The sequence below is a fragment of the Salvelinus namaycush genome, chromosome 31 (assembly GCF_016432855.1).
Source record: "Salvelinus namaycush isolate Seneca chromosome 31, SaNama_1.0, whole genome shotgun sequence".
NCBI lineage: Eukaryota > Metazoa > Chordata > Actinopteri > Salmoniformes > Salmonidae > Salvelinus > Salvelinus namaycush.
In genome coordinates this window covers 36,198,942-36,225,515 of record NC_052337.1, presented here as the reverse complement: position 1 = coordinate 36,225,515, position 26,574 = coordinate 36,198,942, and the positions used below count along the sequence as shown (strand labels likewise).

The 26,574-nt window shown below is 44.3% G+C and overlaps 2 protein-coding genes and 1 pseudogene across 4 annotated transcripts; 2 read left to right on the top strand and 1 right to left on the bottom strand.

Annotated features, from left to right (window-relative positions):
- The first annotated feature begins 6,528 nt into the window (after positions 1-6,528).
- Positions 6,529-8,401, top strand: LOC120026116. Its single transcript, XM_038970937.1, has 2 exons — positions 6,529-6,693; positions 7,344-8,401. Exons 1-2 carry the CDS (start codon positions 6,564-6,566, stop codon positions 8,111-8,113), a joined length of 900 nt encoding a protein of 299 aa, XP_038826865.1. The 5' UTR covers positions 6,529-6,563; the 3' UTR covers positions 8,114-8,401.
- Positions 8,393-11,785, bottom strand: rnf185 (ring finger protein 185). Of its 3 annotated transcripts, none has more exons than XM_038970941.1 (7): positions 11,698-11,785; positions 11,159-11,372; positions 10,835-10,853; positions 10,568-10,716; positions 10,391-10,445; positions 9,869-9,986; positions 8,393-9,713 (listed from the first exon to the last, which is right to left on the bottom strand). In XM_038970941.1, exons 2-7 carry the CDS (start codon positions 11,323-11,325, stop codon positions 9,616-9,618), a joined length of 606 nt encoding a protein of 201 aa, XP_038826869.1. In that variant the 5' UTR covers positions 11,326-11,372; positions 11,698-11,785; the 3' UTR covers positions 8,393-9,615. The 3 variants fall into 3 exon arrangements, with proteins under 3 accessions (XP_038826869.1, XP_038826868.1, XP_038826870.1); XM_038970940.1 differs by having other exon boundaries at positions 11,647-11,783; XM_038970942.1 differs by having other exon boundaries at positions 10,568-10,680; positions 11,647-11,783.
- A 1,481-nt stretch (positions 11,786-13,266) lies between these two features.
- Positions 13,267-26,423, top strand: LOC120025581 (annotated as a pseudogene).
- Positions 26,424-26,574: the final 151 nt, after the last annotated feature.

The window sequence follows — 26,574 nt, the reverse complement described above, 5'->3', positions numbered from 1 at the left end:
TCGTTAGGATGCCTTCTTTTCAGTGGGGCCCAATACAATGGAGAGCTGCAGGTGACAAGTCAGTGGCCAGAGGTGCCTGAACTGGCTCAAAGCAACCAGAGGTCTTAATTCAACAGTTCACCTTGGCATTGAAGAGGGTAAAACTTTTTCAGTGTTTTTAGATGTTTCTTTTTCAAAACATTTGAATATCTGTTTTTTTATTATTATAGATCAGTAGTCCAACAGGTTTTTATTTAGTACGATGCCCACAAATACAAGCTGAGATACAAATACATGATATCAAGCCATTTGCAGTTTCAACTGTAAACAATACAATCTTTGAATAGATAGAATGTAAAGGGAAGGTGTGATCTGCAGAGATGATGCCTGCTTCTCTCTACACTGCTTAATGTCAACATTTTGTGTCCCTTGCTTTTTGGGGCTACTTTGCTTTTTTCTTAGGAGGACCTTGGGATCACAAATATTACCGCAACCCAGAAGACTCAGAGAGCCTATGGTGCTTTGTTATTGCCAACAGGAAACTATACAAAGACAAACTTCTGCCAGCGACCTCTGCCAATGTATTTTTGATTATCTACACTCAGATTCTGGGGCCTGGTGTGAAGAGCGCTCTCTAATGATAACTTGATTGTTTTCAACCCTATTATTTGAGGTCAATCAGTTCAGTCAACAACTTGGTCTCATGTGTTTTGGTGGGAAAGCTTTTCACGTACCACCACAATTTCTAATCTCACAAAACAAAGTGACGGCCTTGACTTATTCACAACACACGTGCATGTTTTTAGAAATAAAGCTAATAATTCCCCTCAGTGGGACAGTATTATCAGTGGCATACCAACGTTTCACAGTGCAGTTTTATAGCCATTATCATGCTATTCTACACATTTTACAATGAGGCTGAGAGAATTTTTTATTTTTAAAGGTCATTTCATGCAATTCTGCATACATTGCCATAAGGCAGAGAAAAAGTTGTAGTTTTATAGCTTATCTCATGCTATTCTACACATTTTGCAATGAGAATGAGATCAAATGTTGCAGTTTTACAGCTTTTTCCATGGCGTGTTCATATGCTATCTGGGGAGGGCCCCCCCAGGTCCCGTGCCCCTCCCCCCACACACACACTTGGGGGGGGGGGGGGGGGGGGGGGGGGTGATACCTCAGTGAGTATTTTATATTGTTACACAATGTGTTCAATTGAAAGGCATTTTCAACATGAAAAGTTAATTTAATAACTCACGGCCTTTAATACAGACAAGACGTATCAATTATTTTTCTTGTGGATGTTATCTGATAGACCAGCAGCTGTCCCACACTTCCCTGTGTCATGTGATGCTCAACCTAAGCAGTGGCAAAGTGTACATGTTAACCCAGATGTGGGGATCAGTCAGCGGGTCCACACTGGGCCCAAGAAGAAGAAGGACTTGGGAGTGCTGGGTAAATACTTGCAATATTTCCACAATGAGCTGAATGTACAAATATACACTTTATGCATCAAATATTAGAATATATCATAGTCTTGTTGGGGTGCTTGAGGATCGGAGTTGGCAGTGCGTTCCATTATCATCAGCTGCTAAATAGGTTCACATGGCTGATATCCTGAGAATGAGTGACAATCAAATTAAACTAATTGGAGTGCTTACAACTGGACAATTTTTTTTGTTGAGAATACAACACAGAAATACAGACAAATTACTGTCAATGCCAGAGGTGGCCAGCCTCGCTTCACTGATCCCTGATTTACTTGGTAAGAGGACTTTTATTCCAGCCCAGCAATTACACATTTGATTATCAACTAATTAGGTTTTATGAATATAATCAGGTGTGTCAGTACTGGGCTGGAATAGAAGCCTGCACATGCAGCAGGGTTGGCCTGCTCCAGATGTAATTGGTTTATACATTGTGTGTGACATTTAATTGTATTTTTGTTTACAACATTTGCAAACATAACCCATGGTATATAAGGATATACCCTTATTATCTTGGGACATTCACAGGAACCTCTTCATTTCACAGCTCTCTGTATCTGAGGACAGAAAACATCACAAAGAAACAGGCTTCATTATGCTCAAATTAGACAGTACTGAATATTATGTTGCAATATCTCTCTGTTCTCATAGTTTTTCTAACTAGGGACTGGAACTGCAGAATATTTTCATAATGTTCTCCCACAAAGGTATCTGCCCTGTCCAGAGTAGTCTACTCTCTCCCTTATCTGACAGCCAGAGTTGCTAATCATTTCACCCTTTTCCATGTCTGGTAGTTAGCTAACAACAAATGCATTTCGAGTTTGTGTTTTTAATTTACAATGATAAATACATCAAGATAGCTAACAAGCTAATATGAAGTTAGCTGGTTATATTTAATTCAATTAGCTAGCTATACAGTATGTAAAGTTAGCTAGCTAGCTAACATTACAATATCAACTAATTTAAAAAAACAAATATATATATATATATATGTCTAAGTGAAAATATCTTTCACTGTGATATTTGTAAGTGTTTCTCCAAATTCCAGGTTATGTCTTAGCAACCATCCTTATGGCCATCATTGTACTGCTGGGATTAGACATAACAGCCGGCTACTTCTACAAGAAGTAATTTGGGGGATTCATTCCTTGTACATCCCACATGCATAGCAATGGAGAGAAACAAGGAAGGACATTTATAGAAACAAGCAAGGAATCAGAGATACAAATGACTGCGACTTTCAACCGGCATAGAGGGTGTCTCACTGCACATTATTAGGGTATTAGATGTCGCTGCACGAATCTGGAGATCTATATTTAGGCATCCAATCTAATTAACCGTCTGCTTGTCTATTTATGATTTTAGTTCATCACAGCATTTTATATAACAGGGGTTACTCATTTCTTATACAAGGATTCAATTGTTATCATTCTAATTAGTTAGAAGTGTGATTGGCAGTGGACAACAGTTTGGAAACAAATGAAGCAAAGTGAGATGATCTATTATTTTTTATTTCACCTTTATTTAACCAGGTAGGTTAGTTGAGAACAAGTTCTCATTTACAACTGCGACCTGGCCAAGATAAAGCAAAGCAGTTCGACACATACAACAACACAGAGTTACACATGGAATAAACAAACATACAGTCAATAATACAATAGAAAAAGTCTATACACAGTATGTGCAAATGAGGTAGGATAAGGGAGGTAAGGCAATAAATAGGCCATGGTGGCGAAGTAATTACAATATAGCAATTAAACACTGGAGTGGTAGATGTGCAGAATATATATATATACAGTGGGGCAAAAAAGTATTTAGTCAGCCACCAATTGTGCAAGTTCTCCCACTTAAAAAGATGAGAGAGGCCTGTAATTTTCATCATAGGTACACTTCAACTATGACAGACAAAATGTGAGAAAAAAAATCCAGAAAATCACATTGTAGGATTTTTAATTTATTTATTTGCAAATTATGGTGAAAAATAAGTATTTGGTCACCTACAAACAAGCAAGATTTCTGGCTCTCACAGACCTGTAACTTCTTCTTTAAGAGGCTCCTCTGTCCTCCACTCGTTACCTGTATTAATGGCATCTGTTTGAACTTGTTATCAGTATAAAAGACACCTGTCCACAACCTCAAACAGTCACACTCCAAACTCCACTATGGCCAAGACCAAAGAGCTGTCAAAGGACACCAGAAACAAAATTGTAGACCTGCACCAGGCTGGGAAGACTGAATCTGCAATAGGTAAGCAGCTTGGTTTGAAGAAATCAACTGTGGGACTAATTATTAGGAAATGGAAGACATACAAGACCACTGATAATCTCCTTCGATCTGGGGCTCCACGCAAGATCTCACCCCGTGGGGTCAAAATGATCACAAGAACGGTGAGCAAAAATCCCAGAACCACACGGGGGGACCTAGTGAATGACCTGCAGAGAGCTGGGACCAAAGTAACAAAGCCTACCATCAGTAACACACTACACCGCCAGGGACTCAAATCCTGCAGTGCCAGACGTGTCCCCCTGCTTAAGCCAGTACATGTCCAGGCCCGTCTGAAGTTTGCTAGAGAGCATTTGGATGATCCAGAAGAAGATTGGGAGAATGTCATATGGTCAGATGAAACCAAAATATAACTTTTTGGTAAAAACTCAACTCGTCGTGTTTGGAGGACAAAGAATGCTGAGTTGCATCCAAAGAACACCATACCTACTGTGAAGCATGGGGGTGGAAACATCATGCTTTGGGGCTGTTTTTCTACAAAGGGACCAGGACGACTGATCCGTGTAAAGGAAAGAATGAATGGGGCCATGTATCGAGAGATTTTGAGTGAAAACCTCCTTCCATCAGCAAGGGCATTGAAGATGAAACGTGGCTGGGTCTTTCAGCATGACAATGATCCCAAACACACCGCCCGGGCAACGAAGGAGTGGCTTCGTAAGAAGCATTTCAAGGTCCTGGAGTGGCCTAGCCAGTCTCCAGATCTCAACCCCATAGAAAATCTTTGGAGGGAGTTGAAAGTCCGTGTTGCCCAGCAACAGCCCCAAAACATCACTGCTCTAGAGGAGATCTGCATGGAGGAATGGGCCAAAATACCAGCAACAGTGTGTGAAGACTTACAGAAAACGTTTGACCTCTGTCATTGCCAACAAAGGGTATATAACAAAGTATTGAGAAACTTTTGTTATTGACCAAATACTTATTTTCCACCCTAATTTGCAAATAAATTCATAAAAAATCCTACAATGTGATTTTCTGGATTTTTTTTCTCATTTTGTCTATCATAGTTGAAGTGTACCTATGATGAAAATTACAGGCCTCTCTCATCTTTTTAAGTGGGAGAACTTTTTACTTTTTTGCCCCACTGTATATAATCAGTCATATATATACATATGAATGTGCAAGTAGAGATACTGGGGAGCAAAGGAGCAAGATAAATAAATAAATACAGTATGGGGATGAGGTAGTTGGATGGGCTATTTACAGATGGGCTATGTACAGGTGCAGTGATATGTGAGCTGCTCTGACAGCTGGTGCTTAAAGCTATGCAGCAGTTATGTGAATGGATATTAAACTGGGACCTGTCTTGGGTCTTTATACCCACGGGCCAGAAGCTCAGGAGGCAGCAGGAACAAAAGGCAAGTGAGCGGGGGCTGCAGTGGATCAACTTGCCTCTCTCTGCCTTCTGCAACCTGACATATGAAATGGTGGATGAGAATACGGTGGCAGTCTGTGTCCACAGACACCTGCTGAAGAGGACAGAGTGCGGGAGGAAGGGCAGGGGAACGGGAAGGTGGAAAGAGTGGGTGGGGAAAGGGAGGTGGAGGGTGGGGACCCACTAATGAACCAGGCAGGTACCCCTGAGGTGTGAGAGGAGCTGGGTGGATAGATGTGTTGTGGAATGATGCCATTTCTCTCTATTTTTCAAATGCTGTTTTTGAACACAGCATGTAAAAACTGAAATGCCATGTGTGAACGGTCAATTAATGGGAATGGTACAGAGGTTTTGGACTGCTTGGACTGACTACACACAATGAAGACGTTTGGAGTTGTATGAGCAACGGAAGATGTATCTACACAAGCGTGTAATTATGGGTCTCCAGTGGTAAAGGCTAGTACTGTATGTTGAAATAAATGCTAGTAGAGGCCTACAGTATTTATACTAAACAAAATACTATCAACACAACATGCAACAATTTCAAATTTTTTACTGAGTTACAACTCATATAAGGAAATCAGTCAATTAAAATAAATGAATTAGGCCCTAATCTGTGGATTTCACATGACTGGGCAGGGGTACAGCCATGGGAGGGCATAGTCCCAGCCAGGCCCAGCCAATCAGAATACATTTTTTGGCACAAAAGGGCTTTATTACAGACAGAAATACTCGTCAGTTTCATCAGCTGTCTGGTTGGTCTCAGACGATCCCACAGGTGAAGAAGCCGGATGTGGAGGTCCTGGCGTGTTTACATGTGGTCTGCGGTTGTTAGGCCGGTTGGACGTACAGCTCAATTCTCTAAAACGACGTTGGAGGCGGTTTATAGTAGAGAAATGAACATTACAATATCTGGCAACAGCTCTGGTGGACTTTCCTGTAGCTCCACTAATGTCTGGGCTGATATGCCAGTTGTCATATGACACAATCAGATATTTAAAAAAATTGAAATAATAGGCTACTGCTGCATGAAATGAGACAAAGCATTAGCACCGATTTTCCCTTAGCCTGTTTGCACTTCATCTAATATAATAATTTGCTTAGCTATAGCCTAGGACTAATGTCTGGTCAATTATTTATATTTGAGAGTTAGGTTGACACTGACGAGCCCACCTTCAGGACAGGTGTCCCATAGATGGTATACCAAGCTGCCAAATCCTTTGGTTGTGTCCTCTCTAAGTATTCAGAACACGGGATTGTACTGCCCTCTTGTGATGAGTAGGCATATGACAGATAAAGGGAGACAGGTATCGCAGGGACACGCATGCGGCAGCAGATCGGCTGGCGATATTCTGTACAGTACATACCGCTTTGACGTAACCACGCGCCACACAAGCGGAAAGGCGGGAGACCGTCGCTTCCGCGTATGTCAAGAAGTCAAGATGGAAGAAAAGTTGATATTGTCTGTTTTTAATTTTCCTGAGCTGTATAATACAACTTTGCCAGATTACCGCAATGGTGACACAAGATCACTTGCTTGGGGGAAAATAAGCTCATTGACAGCTCTTCCAGGTGAGCTTTGGTAGCCTATTTCTACAAATTATCAAGTCACATTAATGCAAATGTTTTAGCTAGCTAACAGTTGTAAGCAAGCTGACTTGTTTTTCAAGTTTGTTTATATTATATGTTTTAAATCACGTGAGTAGGATATGAGTACGGTGAGTTTTAACAGCACCTCACTGCAAGAACCACATTGTAGTCAATGGGGAGGCAGCGGCCGACGAATTCGTGAGATCAGCGCAGACGGCAGACACTGCCGCACAGGGAGGGATTTTTTTTCCGTTCCCCACCGCGCGATGAGACACAAGTAGCGTCACTTGAGGCATCGCATTTTCCGCGCATGAATGACATTAGCTACCAATTAATCATTGATAGAAAAAATGTCAAGTAGCCTGTCGACATTTTGACATGAAATGGAGAGCACTGCAACTTAGTACCAACTCCAATGGTAGATCCTTCTATTTACAGTTTATAAGTAGGAACCCGATGAGGCTCCATCGATGGGATAAGAGACAATCACCTCTAACGTTATCTGAAGAAAAAATATATATCAATAAATAGTTATATTCATACTACTTTAGAAAGCTTCATGTTCGATATCCAATGCATAAAATAATATATTATTTTGAGTATGATTCATCTATATTGATTTATCCCTTTAGCTGAAGAGTGCAAAAGGAAATGGAAGAATCTGAGAGACCGATACTTCAAGGAAGTACGACAGGAAAAGAGGAGTAAGGAGGAGACAGGGGAGCTTGCTCCAAGCCGATGGAAATACAGACAACGTCTGATCTTTCTTCAACCATTCATTAAACCAAGAAACAGCAATGTGGCCCCTGCCAACCTGGAAAGCCCTGATACGATCAATAAAAGCACACAGAGGGAAATAATACCTGTCAAAACACTCAACACAGCCCTGGTGAATGACATGAAAACCCCTAGCACCCAGGTTGGCACCATGTCACAGCTAGCTTTTGTGACACAGCTGTCCCCAGGGCAACAAGGCGACCAACTGTCTTTTCTGGGCAAGCGTCCACCAGGCGCCCAGACGTCCCCAGCGCCCCAGACATCCGCAGTGCTCCAGTCATCAATTTACGCAACCAAGGAGAGGCCTCAGACAAGACAATCTGCTTCACCATGTTCCTCAAGCACTCCCTCTAAGCGCTCCGCTAAGAACAGAATGCTGCTGGCCAAAGAGAAAGATCACAGATCGGATTCCACGATCCCTATCCGGCAGTGTGACGAGGATGAGATGTTACTCCTCAGCTTCGTTCCTGCTTTGAAGAGGCTAACTCCACAAAAAAGATGTGAGACCAAAATTAAGATCCAACAGATTATGTATGAGGCCGAGTTTAGTATGGATCAGCCAGTGACTGTCAATGAACCACCGGTGACGGTATCCAAAGAACTGCCAGATCAAGAGATGTCATAACTCATTCATATTGTAGGGTCGACGGGTTGCTCTCAGGAGGTTTATATGTTTTTTTATTTTGACCGAAACGATTTTTTCCTAAAATATATTTGTTTAAATCTCTCTCCTAATGCACATGAATAGGCAAGTTATTAATGTTCTGTTTTTGCAATATCACATTTTTGTTGGTATCATAGAGGTGCAAAAAATAACAACATTTTTTTTTATAGATGATCTTCTAATTTTGCTGTTGTGAATGCAAGTTGTTAACCCAATTGAAAATAAAATGGGCTGTTATTCTGTTTCTAATTTTGAATGTTTATTTGTCTGGAATTGAGTGGTCAAAGCCTGATGAGAAACACACTGACAACCCATATAAAAGGTGGAATTAATGTTTAGGTAAAGATCTCAGTAGGATATAGGGCAAACAGTCTTTATTACAGATGCTAATGCTATTCTAACCATCCATTGTTATTAAAATAATCCACTCTATATATTTTACAATATATTTTAGAATAAATGAGTGAGTAAAAGTTGTAAACAAGACAAAAAATGAAATAGAAATTAGAGAAATTAGAGGGATTACTCAAATAACTGCATCAGTTACTCATGCATATTATTATCATGACCGTCATCTTGTTAGTTGTGTCAGGTTAAAGAAAACTATATCCATTTTATACCGTTTGCATATTTTTTCCCAAGCTCTTTACTATGTATGCTATAGAAGCGTTTGCATTAGAATTCTACATTTTCCATCAGACTAAATAAAATAGTCTTACAAGTGGCAGACAATGACAGTATCATTCAATAAAAAAATAACTCCTTTAAATTGTCTCAACTTTCATCCTTCAAATATTGGAACCTTAATTTATTCACTTATTTTCTGAAACATAAGAAATAGTCTTACCAAAATCACTCCATGGGCAACTGAGGACATACTGGTATAGTATGTCATTAAATAGCTTAAACCCATACCAATACGGCTCTTCACGACTATTCCCCTGCTAACACCACACATAAAAATGCACCACTGTATTGTTTATATGGCTTCATACTGGTAGTGGTACCCAAAAGGCAATTGTTGTGTCAATAATTTAAAAGTATCACCAATGATACGCCTCTTCCTGAATTTATATATCATATTTAGTTTAGAAACAGGACATATCACTTGTAATCTATATCCATACAAGCACAGAGGAAACATCTGGTAGCTTACATTTACCATCTTTCTTTTAGTATCTGGTTCTATATTGCCAACCTGGTACACTTAAAATGTCTAATAAAAACATAATAACCTTGATGGAAATGAGAGGCAGGGGCATTGTTCGAACAAAAAAACTATTTCAGACTTCTGTAGGATTCATAGTACAGGTGTAATCAAACAGTAGTGATATTGATTACTGAAATTAAATCAATAGCTTGTCAAGCCTAGAGGACAATACTTAAATGCGGAAAAGGACAAATCAAACAAGTATCTGGAAACAACTGTCCAACTTGAGCCTTGGTCTTGGCTGCTCAGACATTTATGCGATTAGCAGCCAAAACATGATCACCAGAGCAACAAATAGAAAGAGTCGAGACAGGAACTGTTCATCCATGTGCTGAGGGGTTCCAGGGGCAGCTGTGGGGGGGGGGGGGGGGGGGGGGACACGTTAAAGTAATCTCTCTCAACAGGTGAACAACTGCTTTTCAAGGTAGAGGGGGCCATTCACAATAATCACAATTTGATCAAACATTGTTACTATACACAATGCGCAACCTGCAGAACTAAAGTACCTGGGGGTGGTCTTCCATCATTGATGTTAAAAGCTGTAGCAAAAATGCCAAATGGAAAGGCACCAATGCCAAAAGACATCTGGAATCCTCCATCTCCAAAACCAAAACCCTGAAATCCCTGTAATGGGAAGAAAGAGAACTTTACAGTAACATTGCATTGACAGGGTTATAACATGACTATTCAATATGTACAAAAAAACTTGATTTAACAGGTGTTTTGAGGGAGAGGTGACGCAATCGTTAGTGCCGTGTTGTCATTCTCAAGGGGTCAAATAAAGAGCCTCTCTCTCTTACTCCTCAGATAGAGCTTAATAGGCCCCAGTGGAAAAGGTAATTCTGCTAATGAATTAGGCTATGGGCAGGTTTGCACTACAGCAACTACACAATACCATGTAATAGTTTCATCATGAATGGGTAGTGCAATACAGCAGTCAACATTGCAAACAGGTGGTACACAGTCGAACAATCTGGATTGAACTTTGCTCACATTCTTGCAAAAATAATTACAGTCTGAAAACTTACACCACGATTTTCAGGCTCTGGCCTCTGTCCTTGTGGTCGAGGAGGCGTTCGCTCCCTATAACAATGAGAGATTAGTTGTTTACAGCAGTAGTTTGGGATGTGGAATTCAGAGTTGTTAACTGAGGAATGTATGAAAACTGTGCGCCTTGCTTTCATGTATTGAGTGCATCAACCCACCTTGGGTCCTGTTGGCCCGTGCTTCCCCTGCCATATAGTGGGATGACTTTCTCTCGACTGATGCCTGCTTTGCACACTGGACACACTTGTCTGTTAGGTCTGGTCTCCAACCACTGCATAGACATGGGGAGGGGGCAATTCAGACATCCCTGGTTAAGATCACATGATACATTCAGAGAAGCAGTAAAATATCCCTTGGGATAGGGTCAAGTGACAGCTGATCATGACAGTGGTTGTGTAAAAGAAATTAGGTATCAACTGACTTACCTGATGTAAGCAGGGCCAACTAGATGTGCAAGGGGACAGGGAAGGTAAGGGATGGGAGATAGAATAATTAGATGACAGTCAAGTCATAGCATCTCATCATTCATCCTGACATCTGAGGATTGCACTACGAAAACTAAAAATGGCATCAATAACATTTCCCCATATGCAACTAACATGACATGTGAAATAAGACCACAGAGACACATTAAATTACTCTATTTAATTGTGAACGAGATCCTTTACCGAGTACAGGCGACCAGATAATAAGGATGAATGTCCCTCAATCTCAAATACAGATCAGTGTCAAGCCAAGAGGGTGCTTACCAAAAGAGATGCCCACACAGACTGATCACTGCATCCTTGGAGGTGTCCAGGCAGATGTTGCATTCGAATGTGCTGTCCTGGTTACCACCCTCCCCCGCTGTCGAGCTGCTGGAGCCGGGGCTGGGGTTCTCAGTGGCAGTCGCTGGTGGAGGGGCAGCGCTAGCCATTTTCTCAGGATGTAGAGTGAGGTGACGTAAGTAGCCGACCCCCTTGCCTGTAAATTAACATGTGGAAATGAATCCAAACATATAACAATCGATATTTCCGTTGTTGAATTAGGTTACAATAGCTAAATGTTCAGAGAACTGTCGCTCAACATTTCTCCAGCGACGTTAGTAACGTTACCAAATAGACTGACGCAGCAGATAGATCCAGTGGCTAGCTAGTTTAGCAAAACATGTATGCTAAAGCTAGCTAGAAGAATGTAGCTATTGGTTTAGCTAACGTTACATAGCTAGCTATATCAACATCAAAATACAATTGACTACCTCCTTGCTTTCATCAAACAAATCCTCTGTGTCGTGGGTAGAGTTATCTACCTAGCTATGTAGAACGCCACCTATTTACTCAAGTTGCCAAGTTAAATTCCACTTTTAGTTTCAGATGATTGCGTCACTGTGTTATCCGGAAGTTGTGTGGTGATGATTAGGGATACAGATTGGTTGCCCTAGCCCCAGGTCGTCACCACAGCCACCCTTTCTACAATTTTTCTTAAAATCTGATTTTAAACCTTACCCTAACCACACTGCTAAGGTTAAAAAAAAAAAAAAAAAGCATAAATGTGTACGTTATAGCCTAGTGCTGGTGTCGTCAATAGTTACCACAGCCATCTGGGACGACTGATTTAAGTGCATTCAAAACAACTGTGAACTTAAAAAAAAAAAAAAAAACGAGCTCCGAAAGAGATTTTTTTTTTTTTAACGGTCATCCAATTCGGAATTCCAAGTCGGAAACTCGGACATCGTTTTTCATCATTATAGTCCGCAACAGTGGACTAGTCACAATATCCATTCAACCTAGCGGTCAAACATGGAAATGGTTCCAGTCGTTTTACCACCATTCATTTTCACATACTGAATTTTACAAACACTCCAAATTAAGTATGTGTTTGTTCGTTTTGATTAAGCTCCTGCACGTCATCTCTAGCCGGCACTGTCAGCTACGGTTCACCAGCATGGGGAAAAAAGAAAGAAAAAAATTCACCAGCGTGATCAGCGACCTGTGCCCAATCCATGATGAATCCATGTGCTGTTTTGAAATTAAAGTGTTGAACTTCTTACATCCCCTTTCTCTGTTTTAGCTAGCCACTGACGTCACTTTAGCTAGCTAGTAGAGCAATAGATCAAAACATAATTTAATACTTAGCCTAGATAATTGTTTGTACAGTGTGTCGACTTGTTTATTTCAGACCTTATGGCATTTAAGGATGAGCATAAGCGTATTAAAAGGGGAAAAGACCGCTATAGTCTGAACATGTGGAGAAGTGCAGCTATAGTGAGGGGCAATTTACCAGTTTGGTCGGGGCCAGCATGAGGGATAAAGTTTATCCTGTGTCGGTGAGTGTAGCTATTAAGTTAAGTTTGAGCATCGTATAAATACAATGTGTTCTATAAAGGTGTCATTCTACAAGAGCCACTTAATGATATAATCATTAACCAGATTATCCTGAATATCAGACTTAGATGATTTATAACTCAGTTCTAGAATGTTGTCATTGATGAGAATGAATCTAAAAATCTATTGATTCAGAATTGACTGTTAAGACATCAAGCCTGTATTGTAGTTTCATGACCAGAGACAAATCTTCAAAGGCACAGTATTTATTTTTTCGTTGTGGTACATGCATTCAGCCTTGATTTATAGGATCCTACCCACTATATGATTGATATGTCAAGTGATAAAATCCCAAGCAATCAATGAAAAGTTAATGGGAAAACTGCACTTGTCCTCATGTGAAAAATACAGTTGATTAAATATTCTACAGCTGTAATGTCATCAATCAAATCAAACTTTATTTATATAGTGTAGCACTCAAAAAGATGACAATCTTTCCAAAATCATTTCCAACGTGTGTTGCAGGGTGACACGTGGAGCTCATAAGTGTAGCCATGCAGCCTATTTTGGTGGTCCACAATATTGGCCGTACGGCTGTGGAATGTGAGTGGAGGAAGCCAGCTGTGCCCAACCAGGTGCAGTCAGTGGAGTACCTGTACCCGGCCAAAGACTACAACCCTCTGACCCGAGAGCCCACAGAAGAGGATCTTCAGTGGCTAGGGAACCGTCTCCGGGGAGGTTCAGTGGAATGACATGGCTCCTTGAACCTGAGCCAGAACAACCACTACCTTCCCTGTCATCACCGGACATTGTTAAAAAACAAGGGCACCTGGGGCATGCAGGCATCCTGGCTGGCATGGTGCTATCAGTCGAGCAGCAGGAGGCTATACGGCAGGCAACAGTAGGACAGTGCATCAACCCCAACTGGCACACCATGAAGAGAGGGAGGTTGACAGCCAGCAATTTTGGAGCAGGGCCAAGTTCATTACTCCGTCGCTGCTAAAAAGGGTCCTCAGATCACAGTCGTTGGATGGGGGTGTTGTCTGTAAAGTGGGGCACAGATAATGAAGAGGAGGGCATCAAGGCATTCAAAATAGCTACATTGATGGATGTGCTGGAGTCAGGGCTTTGGGTCACATCATCTGGGATCCTGGGGGCCTCACTGGATGTTCTGGTGGGCACCATAGCAGTGGTGGAGGTCAAGTGTCCCTATGGTGCAAGGGAACTTATTTTTTTTAATGTATTATCCCAGAATAGGATATATTACATACTCGTTTCGCTCAAAGCAGCCAACTAAAGTAATGTAGTTAACTTTATCATGGTCACAGTGGGATTTTATATCTGTAATGTAAAAATGATTTCTTACCCCCTGTGCCTTACTTGCTGAAGGCCCCAGTCATCCCTACCTGTACCTGACATTGTTGACAAAGAAGTGAACAATTAATAAAGGTCATATACAAACAATAGGCTCCTAGAATAGGTTATATTACATTCACGTTTTGGTCAAAGCAGCCAACTGAAGTAGTTAACATAAGTTTGGTAGGATGTGTGTATAGACCTCCTAGCTCTAAGGTGTCCTATCTGGATACTTATGCACTGGGTTTGACCAGGCCACAGAGATGTATTTATCTTGGGTGATTTGAATATAAATTGGAAGGATCCTAATAATTCGAATAGAACTAAATTTATGAGATATGCCGAGAACTGTGGTTTGAAACAAATGGTTAATGATACTACTAGATCATCAACTAAGTTGGGTCATCATTCAGACACATGCATTGATCTGATCTTCTGTAATATACCATTGCAATGCTTAAAAGCCAAATCAATGCCAGTGGGCTGGACAGATCATAAGATTGTGACCATAACCATGAACACCAAGGTTCCAAAGAAACCCCCAAGGATTGTGGTCAAGAGAAATTTTAAAACATTTAATCATGAGCTATTTTAAAATGATTTAGCTGCTGTACCCTGGGAGCTGACTTATCTAGAGGATGATTTAAATCACGCTACAGAATGTTTTATTGATTTGCTCACTGAGGTAATGGACCATCATGCCCCAGTAAGAAAGAGTACAGTTGGGGCTCGTCCATCTCCATGGATTGATGATGAACTGGGTGAGGCATTTTCTCAAAGAAATATGACAAAAGTCTTAGCAGCCAAATCTGAACTAGAAATTGATGAATCATAAGAAAAAAAAAACGTTATTTTACAACAATGCTTTTATTGATTGTATGGGAAAATCAAAAGAAATCAGCCAAGACCTCAGAAAAAAATTGTAGACCGCCACAAGTCTGGTTCATCCTTAAAAGCAATTTCCAAATGCCAGAAGGTACCACGTTCATCTGTACAAACAATAGTACGCAAGTATAAACACAGTGGGACCACGCAGCCGTCATACTGCTCAGGAAGGAGACGCGTTCTGTCTCCTAGAGATGAATGTACTTTGGTGTGAAAAATGAAAATCAATCCCAGAACAACAGCAACGGACCTTGTGAAGATGCTGGATGAAACAGGTACAAAAGTATCTAAAACCACAGTAAAGCAAGTCCTATATCGACATATAATCTGAAAGGCCGCTCAGCAAGGAAGAAGCCACTACTCCAAAACTGGCATTAAAAAAGCCAGACTACCGTTTGCAACTGCACATGGGGACAAAGATAGTACTTTTTGGAGAAATGTCCTCTGGTCTGATGAAACAAAAATAGAATTGTTTGGCCATAATGACCATCGTTATGTTTGGAGGACAAAGGGGGACGCTTGCAAGTCGAAGAACACCATCCCAACCGTGAAGCATGGGGGTGGCAGCATCATGTTGTGGGGGTGCTTTGCTGCAGGAGGGACTGGTGCACTTCACAAAATAGATGGCATCACGAGGAAGGAAAATTATGTGGATATATTGAAGCAACATCTCAAGACATCAGTCAGGAAGTTAAAGCTTGGTCGCAAATGGGTCTTCCAAATGGACAATGACCCCAAGTATACTTACAAAGTTGTGTCAAAATGGCATAAGGACAACAAAGTCAAGGTACTGGAGTGGCCATCACAAAGCTCTGACCTCAATCCCATAGAAAATGTGTGGGCAGATCTGAAAAGGCGTGTGTGAGCAATAAGGTCTACAAACCTGACTCAGTTACACCAGCTCTGTCAGGAGGAATGGGCCAAAATTCACCCAACTTATTGTGGGAAGTTTGTGGAAGGCTACCCGAAACGTTTGACCCAAGTTAAACAATTTAAAGGCAATGCTACCAAATACTAATTGAGTGTATGTAAACTTCTGACCCACTGGGAATGTGATGAAAGAAATAAAAGCTGAAATAAATCATTCTCTCTACTATTATTCTGACATTTTGTAATTTGAATTTGGTGCGCTCCAATTTCACCGGATGTTGTCGAAAAGTGTCTCGCTAGCGGTTCGCGATCCCTAAGAGTGCTGATCCTAACTGACCTAAGACTGGGAATTTTTACTCGGATTAAATGTCAGGAATTGTGAAAAACTGAGTGTAAATGTATTTGGCTAAGGTGTATGTAAACTTCCGACTTCAAATGTATATACTGTACTGGTACCCCCTTTATATAGCCTCACTATTGTTATTTTACTGCTGCTCATTAATTATGTTACTTTTTTTCTTACTTTTTTAAGGTATTTTTCTTAAAACTGCATTGTTGGTTAAGGGCTTGTAAGTAAGCGTTTCACAGTAAGGTCTACACATGTTGTATTCGGTGATTTGATTTGTGTCACGTTCTTTCAAAATCGAACCCAGAAGCAGACCAGGACAAGGAGAGTAGGAAGAAGGTGAGTATTTATTTACAAGTGAATATGAAGGTGTAGAAATATCCAGGTAGTGTAACGGGCAGCGGTGGTGAGTTGATGGGAGTGAATAGGTGGGTCCAAAGGAGTAGCGGAAGCCTCCGACGACCAGGCAGGAATGGGGTAAGTGATCCGGGTGAATAATGTTTATGGCTAACGATCCGGCAGGGAATGGATGTCAGGTCCGGGCTTATGAAGAGGAGAGATGATGATCAGGACCAGGTGCACAGATAGCTGATGGGATACAGGTGCGGGTAATCTGAGATCTCCCAACTAGCTAAAACGCCCGGCAACCAGACAGGGTGCGTTCCAGGACACCGGAAAAACACTCCAGAACAGAACACAGGCAAAAACCAGACTCAGGAAACGGGATTCGTGACAGTACCCCCCCTCCGACGAACGCCACCGGGCGGACTACCCGGAGCGCCAGGGTGGAGGCGGTAGAAGTCACGAAGCAGGTCAGCGTCAAGGATCTGACGCCGAGGAATCCAACTCCTCTCCTCTGGACCATATCCTTCCCAATCCACTAGATACTGGAACCCTCGACCCCGCCGTCTTGAGTCCATGATGCGGCGCACCGTGTAGACAGGACCACCTCCGATCATCCGAGGAGGGGGAGGACGAGGAGGAGGGGGCAACAGAGGACTGAGGTGAACCGGCTTGAGGCAGGAGACATGAAAAGTGGGATGTACTCTAAGTGTTGCAGGCAACTTGAGTCGGACCACCACCGGATTAATGATTCTCTCCACTACAAACGGACCAATGAACTTCGGTGACAGTTTCCTCGACTCAGTCCGTAGAGGAGGATCCCGTGTAGCTAACCAAACCTTATCTCCGACCGTATAAGCAGGGGCAGGAATACGGCGACGATTCGCCTGGATCTGATACCGGTCAGAAACTCTAAGGAGAGCCTTCCTGGCCCGATGCCAGGTCCGGTGGCAACGACGAATGTGGGTCTGGACGGAGGGGACCGAGAGATCCCTCTCCTGAGAAGGAAACAAGGGAGGTTGGTAACCGTACAGGCACTGGAAGGGAGACATCCCAGTAGCAGATGAAGGGAGAGTATTATGGGCATATTCGACCCAGGGTAATTGAGAGGACCAAGAGGTGGGATCAGAGGAAACAAGACAGCGCAGCGTGGACTCCATCTTCTGGTTGGCTCTCTCCGCCTGACCATTAGATTGGGGGTGAAATCCAGAAGTGAGACTGACTGTAGCTCCAATGGCCAAACAGAAGGATCTCCAGACAGCAGAGGTAAACTGAGGACCACGGTCAGAAACAATGTCACAGGGCAACCCGTGGACCCTGAAAACCTCCCTAACCAGGATCTCGGACGTCTCAGTGGCAGAAGGCAGCTTGGAGAGGGGGACAAAGTGAGCAAACTTGCTGAATCTGTCCACAATGGTCAGAATAACCGTGTTACCAACAGAAGAGGGCAACCCCGTGACAAAGTCCAGGGCCAGATGCGACCAAGGTCGCCGGGGAATAGGTAGGGGGTGAAGAAGCCCAGAGCTGGGCCGATTGGAACTCTTATTCTGCGCACAAACAGGACAAGCGGCAACAAACCTCCGGGTATCTTCTCCCATGGCAGGCCACCAAAATCGTCTGCGCAGTAACGCCATAGTCCGAGCAACGCCAGGGTGACAAGCTATCTTGCTGGCGTGGGACCACTGAAGGACAGCAGAGCGGACCGACTCAGGCACGAACAACCGACCGGGTGGACCGTTACCGGGCCCGGGCTGCGTCCGAAGGGCCGCCATCACATCCTCCTCAATCCTCCATGTAACGGCTCCCACGACAACATTCTGGGGAATAATCGTCTCAGTCTTGGCCCCACTCTCCTCCGTCTTGGAGAACATCCGGGACAGGGCGTCCGCCTTCCCGTTCTTCGACCCAGGTCGGAACGTCAGGGAAAAATTGAAGCGTCCAAAAAACAAAGCCCACCTGGCCTGACGGGAGTTGAGACGTTTAGCCGATTGCACGTAAGCCAGATTCTTGTGGTCAGTCCAGACCACAAACGGTTGCTCCGCTCCCTCCAACCAGTGACGCCACTCCTCCAAGGCAAGCTTCACAGCGAGACGCTCCCGGTTACGCACATCGTAGTTTCTTTCAGCTGGAGAAAGACGACAAGAGTAGAAGGCGCAGGGATGGAGTTTACCGTCAGTGGAGCTACGCTGGGACAGGATGGCGCCCACCCCCACATCAGACGCGTCCACCTCAACAACAAACTGACGGGAAGTGTCAGGTTGAGAGAGAATCGGGGCGTTGGTGAATCGGCTCTTCAAGTCCAGAAATGCTCGGTCTGCCTCAGGAGTCCAACAGAAATCTCTGGTGCAAGACGTCAGGGCAGTTAAAGGGACGGCCACCCGGCTGTAATCACGGATAAACCTCCGATAGAAGTTCGCAAACCCCAGGAATCTCTGGAGCTGCAATCTCGTACCGGGCTGGACCCAATCCCGAACCGCCCGAACCTTCTCTTGGTCCATCATGATCTCTCCCCTGGAGATGATGTACCCGAGGAAGGACGTCGTGTGGGCGTGAAAATCACACTTCTCAGCCTTCACGAACAGACGGTTCTCCAATAACCGCTGCAAGACCTGCTTGACATGCAGGACGTGGCTAGAAAGCTCCCTCGAGAAGATGAGGATATCATCCAGGTAAACGAACACAAAAATACCAATCATATCTCTCAGAACATCATTCACCATACTTTGGAACACAGCAGGAGCGTTGGTCAGTCCAAACGGCATCACCTGGTACTCGAAATGTCCCATAGGAGTATTGAACCCAGTCAACCACTCGTCCCCCTCTTTGATCCGAACCAAATGATAAGCATTACGTAGGTCAAGCTTCGTAAAAACCGTAGCACCCTGTAAAGAGTCGAAAGCAGAGCTCATCAAGGGCAGGGGATACTTGTTCTTAACCGTAATATCATTCAACCCCCGATAATCAATACATGGTCGAAGAGAGCCATCCTTCTTACTCACAAAAAAGAATCCTGCTCCCAGAGGTGATGACGAGGGGCGAATGAGACCTGCAGCTAGAGATTCCTTGATGTAGGTCTCCAAGGCTTCACGTTCAGGTCGAGAGATACTGTATAACCGTCCCTTGGGAAAGGCAGCTCCAGGGAACAAATTAATCGCACAGTCATAAGGTCGGTGGGGAGGAAGGGACAGAGCCTTCTGCTTACTGAATACTTCACCCAACTCGTGATATGTTTCTGGAACCAGGGACAAATCAGGAGGAGCAGAGTCACTGACCTGACTGGGAACAGCAGGAGAACAGGCAGTCCTAAGGCAGTTAGCATGACACTCAATGCTCCAACTAGTTACCTTACCCGTCACCCAATCAAACGAGGGATTGTGTTCCTTCAGCCAGGGGTAACCAAGAACCAGAGGAACATGGGGCGAGGACAGAATGAGGAAGGAGATAAACTCTGAATGATTCCCCGACAACAACATCTTAACCGGTTCAGTCCTCATCGTAATCCGTGCCAGACTACTGCCGTTCAGAGTGGTTGCTTCAATGGCTTCCGGCAATTGCTCCTTGGAAAGCCCCAGCTGTTCCACCAAGTCGGCATCAATAAAGCTGCCATCGGCACCTGAATCGATAAAAGCGTTCATCTCTAAGCTCTGATCCTTATTCATAAGGGTCGCAGGAAAACGGGGTCTGACAGGGTTCTTGAGAGGTTGAAACTGGCTCGCAAAAATTCCTCCCATAACTAGCGAGCCGGGCAGTTTAACGGGCGCTGTGGACAAGCGGAGATGTAATGTCCCGAGCTACCACAGTAGAGGCAGCTGTTGGTCTCACGTCTACGTTGGCGCTCCTCCTTAGTTAGCCCGTGTCGCCCCACTTGCATTGGTTCAGGATCTGGTGGCAAGACCCCTCCACTAATCCCGTGTGGGGAAGCATGATCAACACGTTCTGGTCCATTTCCTGAACCAAATGGTAACCGAGTTGCTGATTGATTGGACGGCCCCCACTGCTTCTCCCTCCTTCTCTCTCGGACTCTATTATCTACCCGAATAGCTAAAGTGACCAAGCTGTCTAGGTCACTAGGCTCTGGATAGGATATCAGCTCGTCCTTGAGTTGCTCCGACAACCCCTGGTAAAAAGCCGCTTGTAGTGACTCCTCATTCCAACCACTCTCCACAGCCAATGTCCTGAATTCGATCATAAAGTCTGCCACACTGCGAGCTCCTTGGCGAAGAGTGAACAAACGTTTAGCTGCGTCCTTACCTCGGACAGGATGGTCAAAAAGCTTTCTCATCTCCGCCGTGAACTCCTGGTATGAAGCCATGCAGGTGTCCGGTCGTTCCCAAACGGCTGAAGCCCATTCCAGAGCTCTACCACGCAGCAGTTCAATCACGAAAGCTATCCTAGCCTTATCTGTGGCGTAAGAGTAGGGCTGTAGATCAAAAACTAAGCCACACTGCATAAGAAATGAACGGCATCTTCCGAAATCCCCCTCGTACTTATCAGGCGTCGGAACCTTGGGCTCACGGAAGGAAACCTCTCCAGAATCGGCAGGTGAGATGGGTGAAACAGGTGGTGGATGTCCCGCCGGCAACCTGAGCTGATCCTGGATATTCGTCAAGCTAGCAGATAAGTTCCGGACTGAACCCGCTATCTCCTGTAGCGCCATGTTGTGTTGTTCCAATATCTTCCCCTGCTGGGTAACGGCATGGCAAACGGGGTCCAGGTCCGCTGGGTTCATCCTTGGCCGGATCGTTCTGTCACGTTCTTTCAAAATCGAACCCAGAAGCAGACCAGGACAAGGAGAGTAGGAAGAAGGTGAGTATTTATTTACAAGTGAATATGAAGGTGTAGAAATATCCAGGTAGCGTAATGGGCAGCGGTGGTGAGTTGATGGGAGTGAATAGGTGGATCCAAAGGAGTAGCGGAAGCCTCCGACGACCAGGCAGGAATGGGGTAAGTGATCCGGGTGAATAATGTTTATGGCTAACGATCCGGCAGGGAATGGATGTCAGGTCCGGGCTTATGAAGAGGAGAGATGATGATCAGGACCAGGTGCACAGATAGCTGATGGGATACAGGTGCGGGTAATCTGAGATCTCCCAACTAGCTAAAACGCCCGGCAACCAGACAGGGTGCGTTCCAGGACACCGGAAAAACACTCCAGAACAGAACACAGGCAAAAACCAGACTCAGGAAACGGGATTCGTGACAATTTGACAACCACATATCACAGGCATAGTAAGTACACGTTTCCTCAATAAAGTAGTTATCAGTTAAGTCAGAGCCAGAAAGGGTGCAAGTGTTTATTATTGTATTCTTCTTTTTTTGGGGGGGGGGGGTTTGAGATAGCCAACACTCTACTCAGCAAACTGGATGTAATCTATCACAGTGCCATCCGTTTTATCCAAAGCCCCATATACCACCCACCACTGCGACCTGTATGCTCTCGTTGGCTGGCCCTCACTACATATACGTCGCCAAACCCACTGGCTCCAGGTCATCTATAAGTCTTTGCTAGGTTAAGCTCCGCCTTATCTCAGCTCACTGGTCACCATAGCAACACCCACCGGTAGCACGCGCTCCAGCAGGTATATTGCACTGGTCATCCCCAAAGCCAACACTTACTTTGGCCGCCTTTCCTTCCAGTTCTCTGCTGCCAATGACTGGAACGAATTGCAAAAATCTCTGGAGCTGGAGTCTTATATCTCCCTCTCTAACTTTAAGCATCAGCTGTCAGAGCAGTTTACCGATCACTGTACCTGTACACAGCCAATCTGTAAATAGCACACCCAACTACCTCATCCCCATATTGTTATTTATCTTTTTGCTCTTTTGCACCCCAGTATCTCTACTTGCACATCTATCACTCCAGTATTAATGCTAAATTGTAATTATCTTTCCCTCTATAGCCTATTTATTGCCTACCTCCCTATTCTTCTACATTTGCACACACTGTACATAGATTTTTCTATTTTTCATTTATTTTGTGTTATTGACTGTACGTTTGTTTATGTGTAACTCTGTGTTGTTGTTTTTGTCGCACTGCTTTGCATTATCTTTGCCAGGTCGCAGTTGTAAATGAGAACTTGTTCTCAACTGGCCTACCTGGTTAAATAAAGGTGAAATAAAAAAAAGGTAAGGAGGGGGATTATTTAACATTCTCTTTGAAGATGTAGGGTTTCAGGTGCTTTCGGAAGATGGGCAGGGACTCTTCTGTCCTAGCTTCAGGGGGAAGCTGGTTCCATCATTGGGGTGCCAGGACAGAGAAGAGCTGGTACTGGCCAGAGCGGGAGCTGCCTTCCCGTAGGGGTGAGATGGCCAAGAGACCAAAGGTGGCTTAAAGGAGTGCTCGGGTTGGGGTGTAGGGTTTGATCATAGCCGGAAGGTAGCGAGGGGCAGTTCCTCTTGCTGGCAAGCACCATGGTATTGTAGTGGATGCGAGCTTCAACTGGAAGCCAGTGGAGTGTGCGGAGGAGCGGGGTTGGCATGGGAGAACTTGGGAAGGTTGAAAACCAGGCGAGCTACAGCCTTCTGGATCAGTTGCAGGGGTTTGTTGGAACAAGCAGGGAGCCCAGCCAACAGCGAGTTGCATTAGCCCAGACGGGAGATGACAAGTGCCTGGATTAGGACATGCGCCACTTCCTGTGTGAGGTAGGGTCGTACACAACGTATGTTGTAGAGCATGAACCTGCAGGAGCGAGTCACTGTTTTGATGTTTGCAGAGAACAACAGGGTGTTGTCCAAGGTCATGCCAAGGTTCTTTGCACTCTGGGAGGGCGACACTGTGGAGTTGTCAACCACGATGGAGAGGTCTTTGAGCGGGCAGGCCTTCCCCGGGAGGAACAGCAGCTCCGTCTTGTCGAGGTTGAGCTTGGGGGTTGGGCCGACATCCAAGCTGAGATATCTGCCATGCACGCAGAGATGTGTGTCGCCACCTGTGTGTCAGAAGGTGGGAAGGATAAAAGTAGTTGAGTGTCATCTGCATAGCAATGATAAGAGAGACCATGTGAGGATATGACAGAGCCAGTGACGTGGTGCATAGAGAGAAGAGGAGAGGGCCTAGAATGAAGCCCTGGGGGACACCAATAGTGAGAGTATGTGGTGCAGACACAGATCCTCTCCACGTCACCTGGTAGGAGCGGCCTGAGAGTGTACAGAGCCTGTGACGCCCAGCCCTGAGGGGGTGGAGAGGAGGATCTGATGGTTCACGGTGTCGAAGGCAGCAGATAGATCTAGGAGGATGAGAACAGAGGAGAGAGAGTCAGCTTTGGCAGTGCGGAGAGTCTCCGTGACACAGAGAAGAGCAGTCTCGGTTGAGTGACCCACCAGCCTGTCTGGTTAGAAACAAGAAGATTGTTCTGAGAAAGATAACGAGAGAGTTGATCAGAGACAGCTCTCTCTCTCTCCCGCACCTGCTGTCTCGACCTCTTAATGCTTGGCTATGAAAAGCCAACTGACATTTATTCCTGAGGTGCTGACCATCTATACGCACCGTGATTAGTCTTTGACCCTGCTGGTCATCTATGAACGTTTGAACGATATCTTGAAGAACGATATGGCCTTAATGCCCATGTACTTTTATAATCTCCACCAGGCACAGCCAGAAGAGGACTGGTCAACCCTTAGAGCCTGGTTTCTCTCTAGGTTTCTTCCTAGGTTCCCTCCGCCTTTCTAGGGAGTTTTTCGTAGAAGAGCAGCCTTCTGTTACAGCAGCAAAGGGGGGACCAACTCCATATTCATGCCCATGATGTTGGAATGAGATGTTCGACGAGCAGGTGTCCAAATATATTTTGGTTATGTAGTGTACCTTGGTGAGTGTCAGACCAAAGGAGAAGGACGGGTTATCCTAGGGGAAATACACAACCTCAGTTTTTGTGTTGACAAGTATTTGTTTTTTAGATGATCTCCTGCTGTCCAACCTCCTGGATGCTACATTGACAATTCACAGAAGAGGACCCTTAGAGGGGTGTCTTTCTTTGATGACAAGAAAATGGCAGTCCTCCAATGTCAGAACAACTGTGCTGGTAGGTACAGTAGGTCACTGTCTTTCCAGTGGTAAGGAGGGAGAAATCAACAGAAATCCCACGTGCTCAGTCACTCACTCAGTCACTCACCTACTCACTCACTCACTGACTCACTTGCTCACTCACTCACCCACTCACTCACTCAATAATACAACTAATACATTCACATTTTCCATAGGGTTGTGCTCTACTACTACTACCTCATCACTAAGTAACAACTATTCAATTGTTCCCTACTTGTATTGATGGCCTCTATGTGATTTCTATGTCTTTTTTAAGCTTTCTTGTCAGTATACCCAGGGGTAAAAGTAATTCATGCTGGTGTCCTCTGCATCAGAGGCTACTTGTATGCAGGGCTGGAATTTGGAGCTGAGTGTTATTGTGGCCTTAAGGTCCAGGCCCCTAACGCCTCAGAGACTAACTGTAACATGGACCTCAAGGGGGACCAGAGCATCATCTGTAGAGGACCCGATCGGCTCTCCATCGTCTTCTTAGAACCAGCTCCAGACACTGTTGGACACAGTGAATTGTTTATTTTTCTGTACATATTCTTGATAATGTTAATCCACTAGCTAACCCATTCTCTCTCTACACAGATGGAATAGAGACATTTTTAAAGTGGGCTTCAAGAAGCCAGTGAACGTAACAGAGGCTTTCCCCATCAGGGCTGACATCCTGAATTTGGGGATTTCTGCACTGATCAGGTCAGGAAACCTCTATCTTCATTATATTTTAAATGGAAAATGAATTCAGTTAACGGAAAACCTCACCATAGTGTCTTCATTATCTACATCAAATCTTGTCACTCAGTTGAACCTGAAGTTTGTATCCTCCCCTAGGTGTTGTCTCTGCCTGTTCCTGAGTCAGTGGTGCCTTTGTGGTTACCCTACACTCCTGTTCCCCCTGCATGAGCAGGAGGATGAAGAGATGTGTCTGCAGAGCTTCCCTGGAGAAGACCTGGAGCACTGTGGCACTCAGGACTACTTCATAGTGTAAGACTCGAATCAAGGGTGAGCATTCCAGTAGGGTCGTACAATTTTTAAATTGTATTTATTCAACATCAGTCCCAAGCTGTCATTTTCACTTTGCACAACATCACGCCATTATTATGCAAGCTTGCCTGCTGAGTGGTGGTGAGTAACTTGTGACGTTTATTTAGGGACTTTCATTTCCCCAAAAGCCCCCATGCACTGCATCATGGGTGGGAACAGGGTACTGACTTCCTCTTAGGTATTTGTTTTGTTGTTCTGCAGATGCCCCATGTTTCAATATGTAGTTAGGTCATCATCTCTGTGCTGATTTCTACTTCTGCTTTACACTGGTCGAATATTACACTTTAGCTAATCTCGTAATCCAGGACCAAAGCTAGTCTGTTCCTGTTCAAACAGCTGCTGCATGGACAGGTGTTTCCTGCTCTGCCTGTCAAAAAAGCTGATGGCATTAGCCAGCTTCCCAGGAACAGGAAACACCTGGGCACGTCACCTGATAGAATTGGCCACAGGATTCTACACTGGCAGCTACTACTTTGATGGTCCCCTCTACTACAAAGGTAAAAACCCAACGAGCAGGCTTATTAAATTGACCTATGAACACCCCACCACACCAGTTGAGTCAATGGCCCACTGTCCATTTTGTGACTGTAACTTTAAGTTGTAAAATAGTGAAAGGTCCCCTTTAACATGTTTCAAATGAGAGAGAGATTATTGTTGCAATGGCAGAACTATCTGCATAAAGACCAATGAGTGGCAGGGAGGCGATTCATGCCTTTGACTCCAGCATTCTAATGATCCGCAACCCCTGCAAAGCCCTGATGTTTGAGTTCTATCGCAGGTATGGAGGCCATGTTGGATTTAACCCCCTCGCTTCGTGGAGAGGAAAAGGTGAAAAGGATGCCTAAGATAAATCTATTTAAACGTTTTTAACCTCAACCTTTTCCTACGAATCATGACATTATTTTCAGTCATTGCACAACCCCAGTTCTTGAACTATTACGTGTTGTAGCACAGTTGCTTAATCGTGGAATGGTTCTTTTTTTTTGTTACCCAAAG

Bases quoted from the DNA above. Each gene is read 5' to 3' on its own strand.
- LOC120026116 (XM_038970937.1), top strand. From the start codon at position 6,564: ATGGAAGAAAAGTTGATATTGTCTGTTTTTAATTTTCCTGAGCTGTAT. The intron at 6,694-7,343 runs GTGAGCTTTGGT...TTATCCCTTTAG, and splicing joins CTCATTGACAGCTCTTCCAG to CTGAAGAGTGCAAAAGGAAA.
- rnf185 (XM_038970941.1), bottom strand. From the start codon at position 11,325: ATGGCTAGCGCTGCCCCTCCACCAGCGACTGCCACTGAGAACCCCAGC. The intron at 10,446-10,567 runs GTGGGTTGATGC...TCATTGTTATAG, and splicing joins ACGGGCCAACAGGACCCAAG to GGAGCGAACGCCTCCTCGAC. The intron at 9,714-9,868 runs GTACTTTAGTTC...CCCCCCCCACAG, and splicing joins TGATGGAAGACCACCCCCAG to CTGCCCCTGGAACCCCTCAG.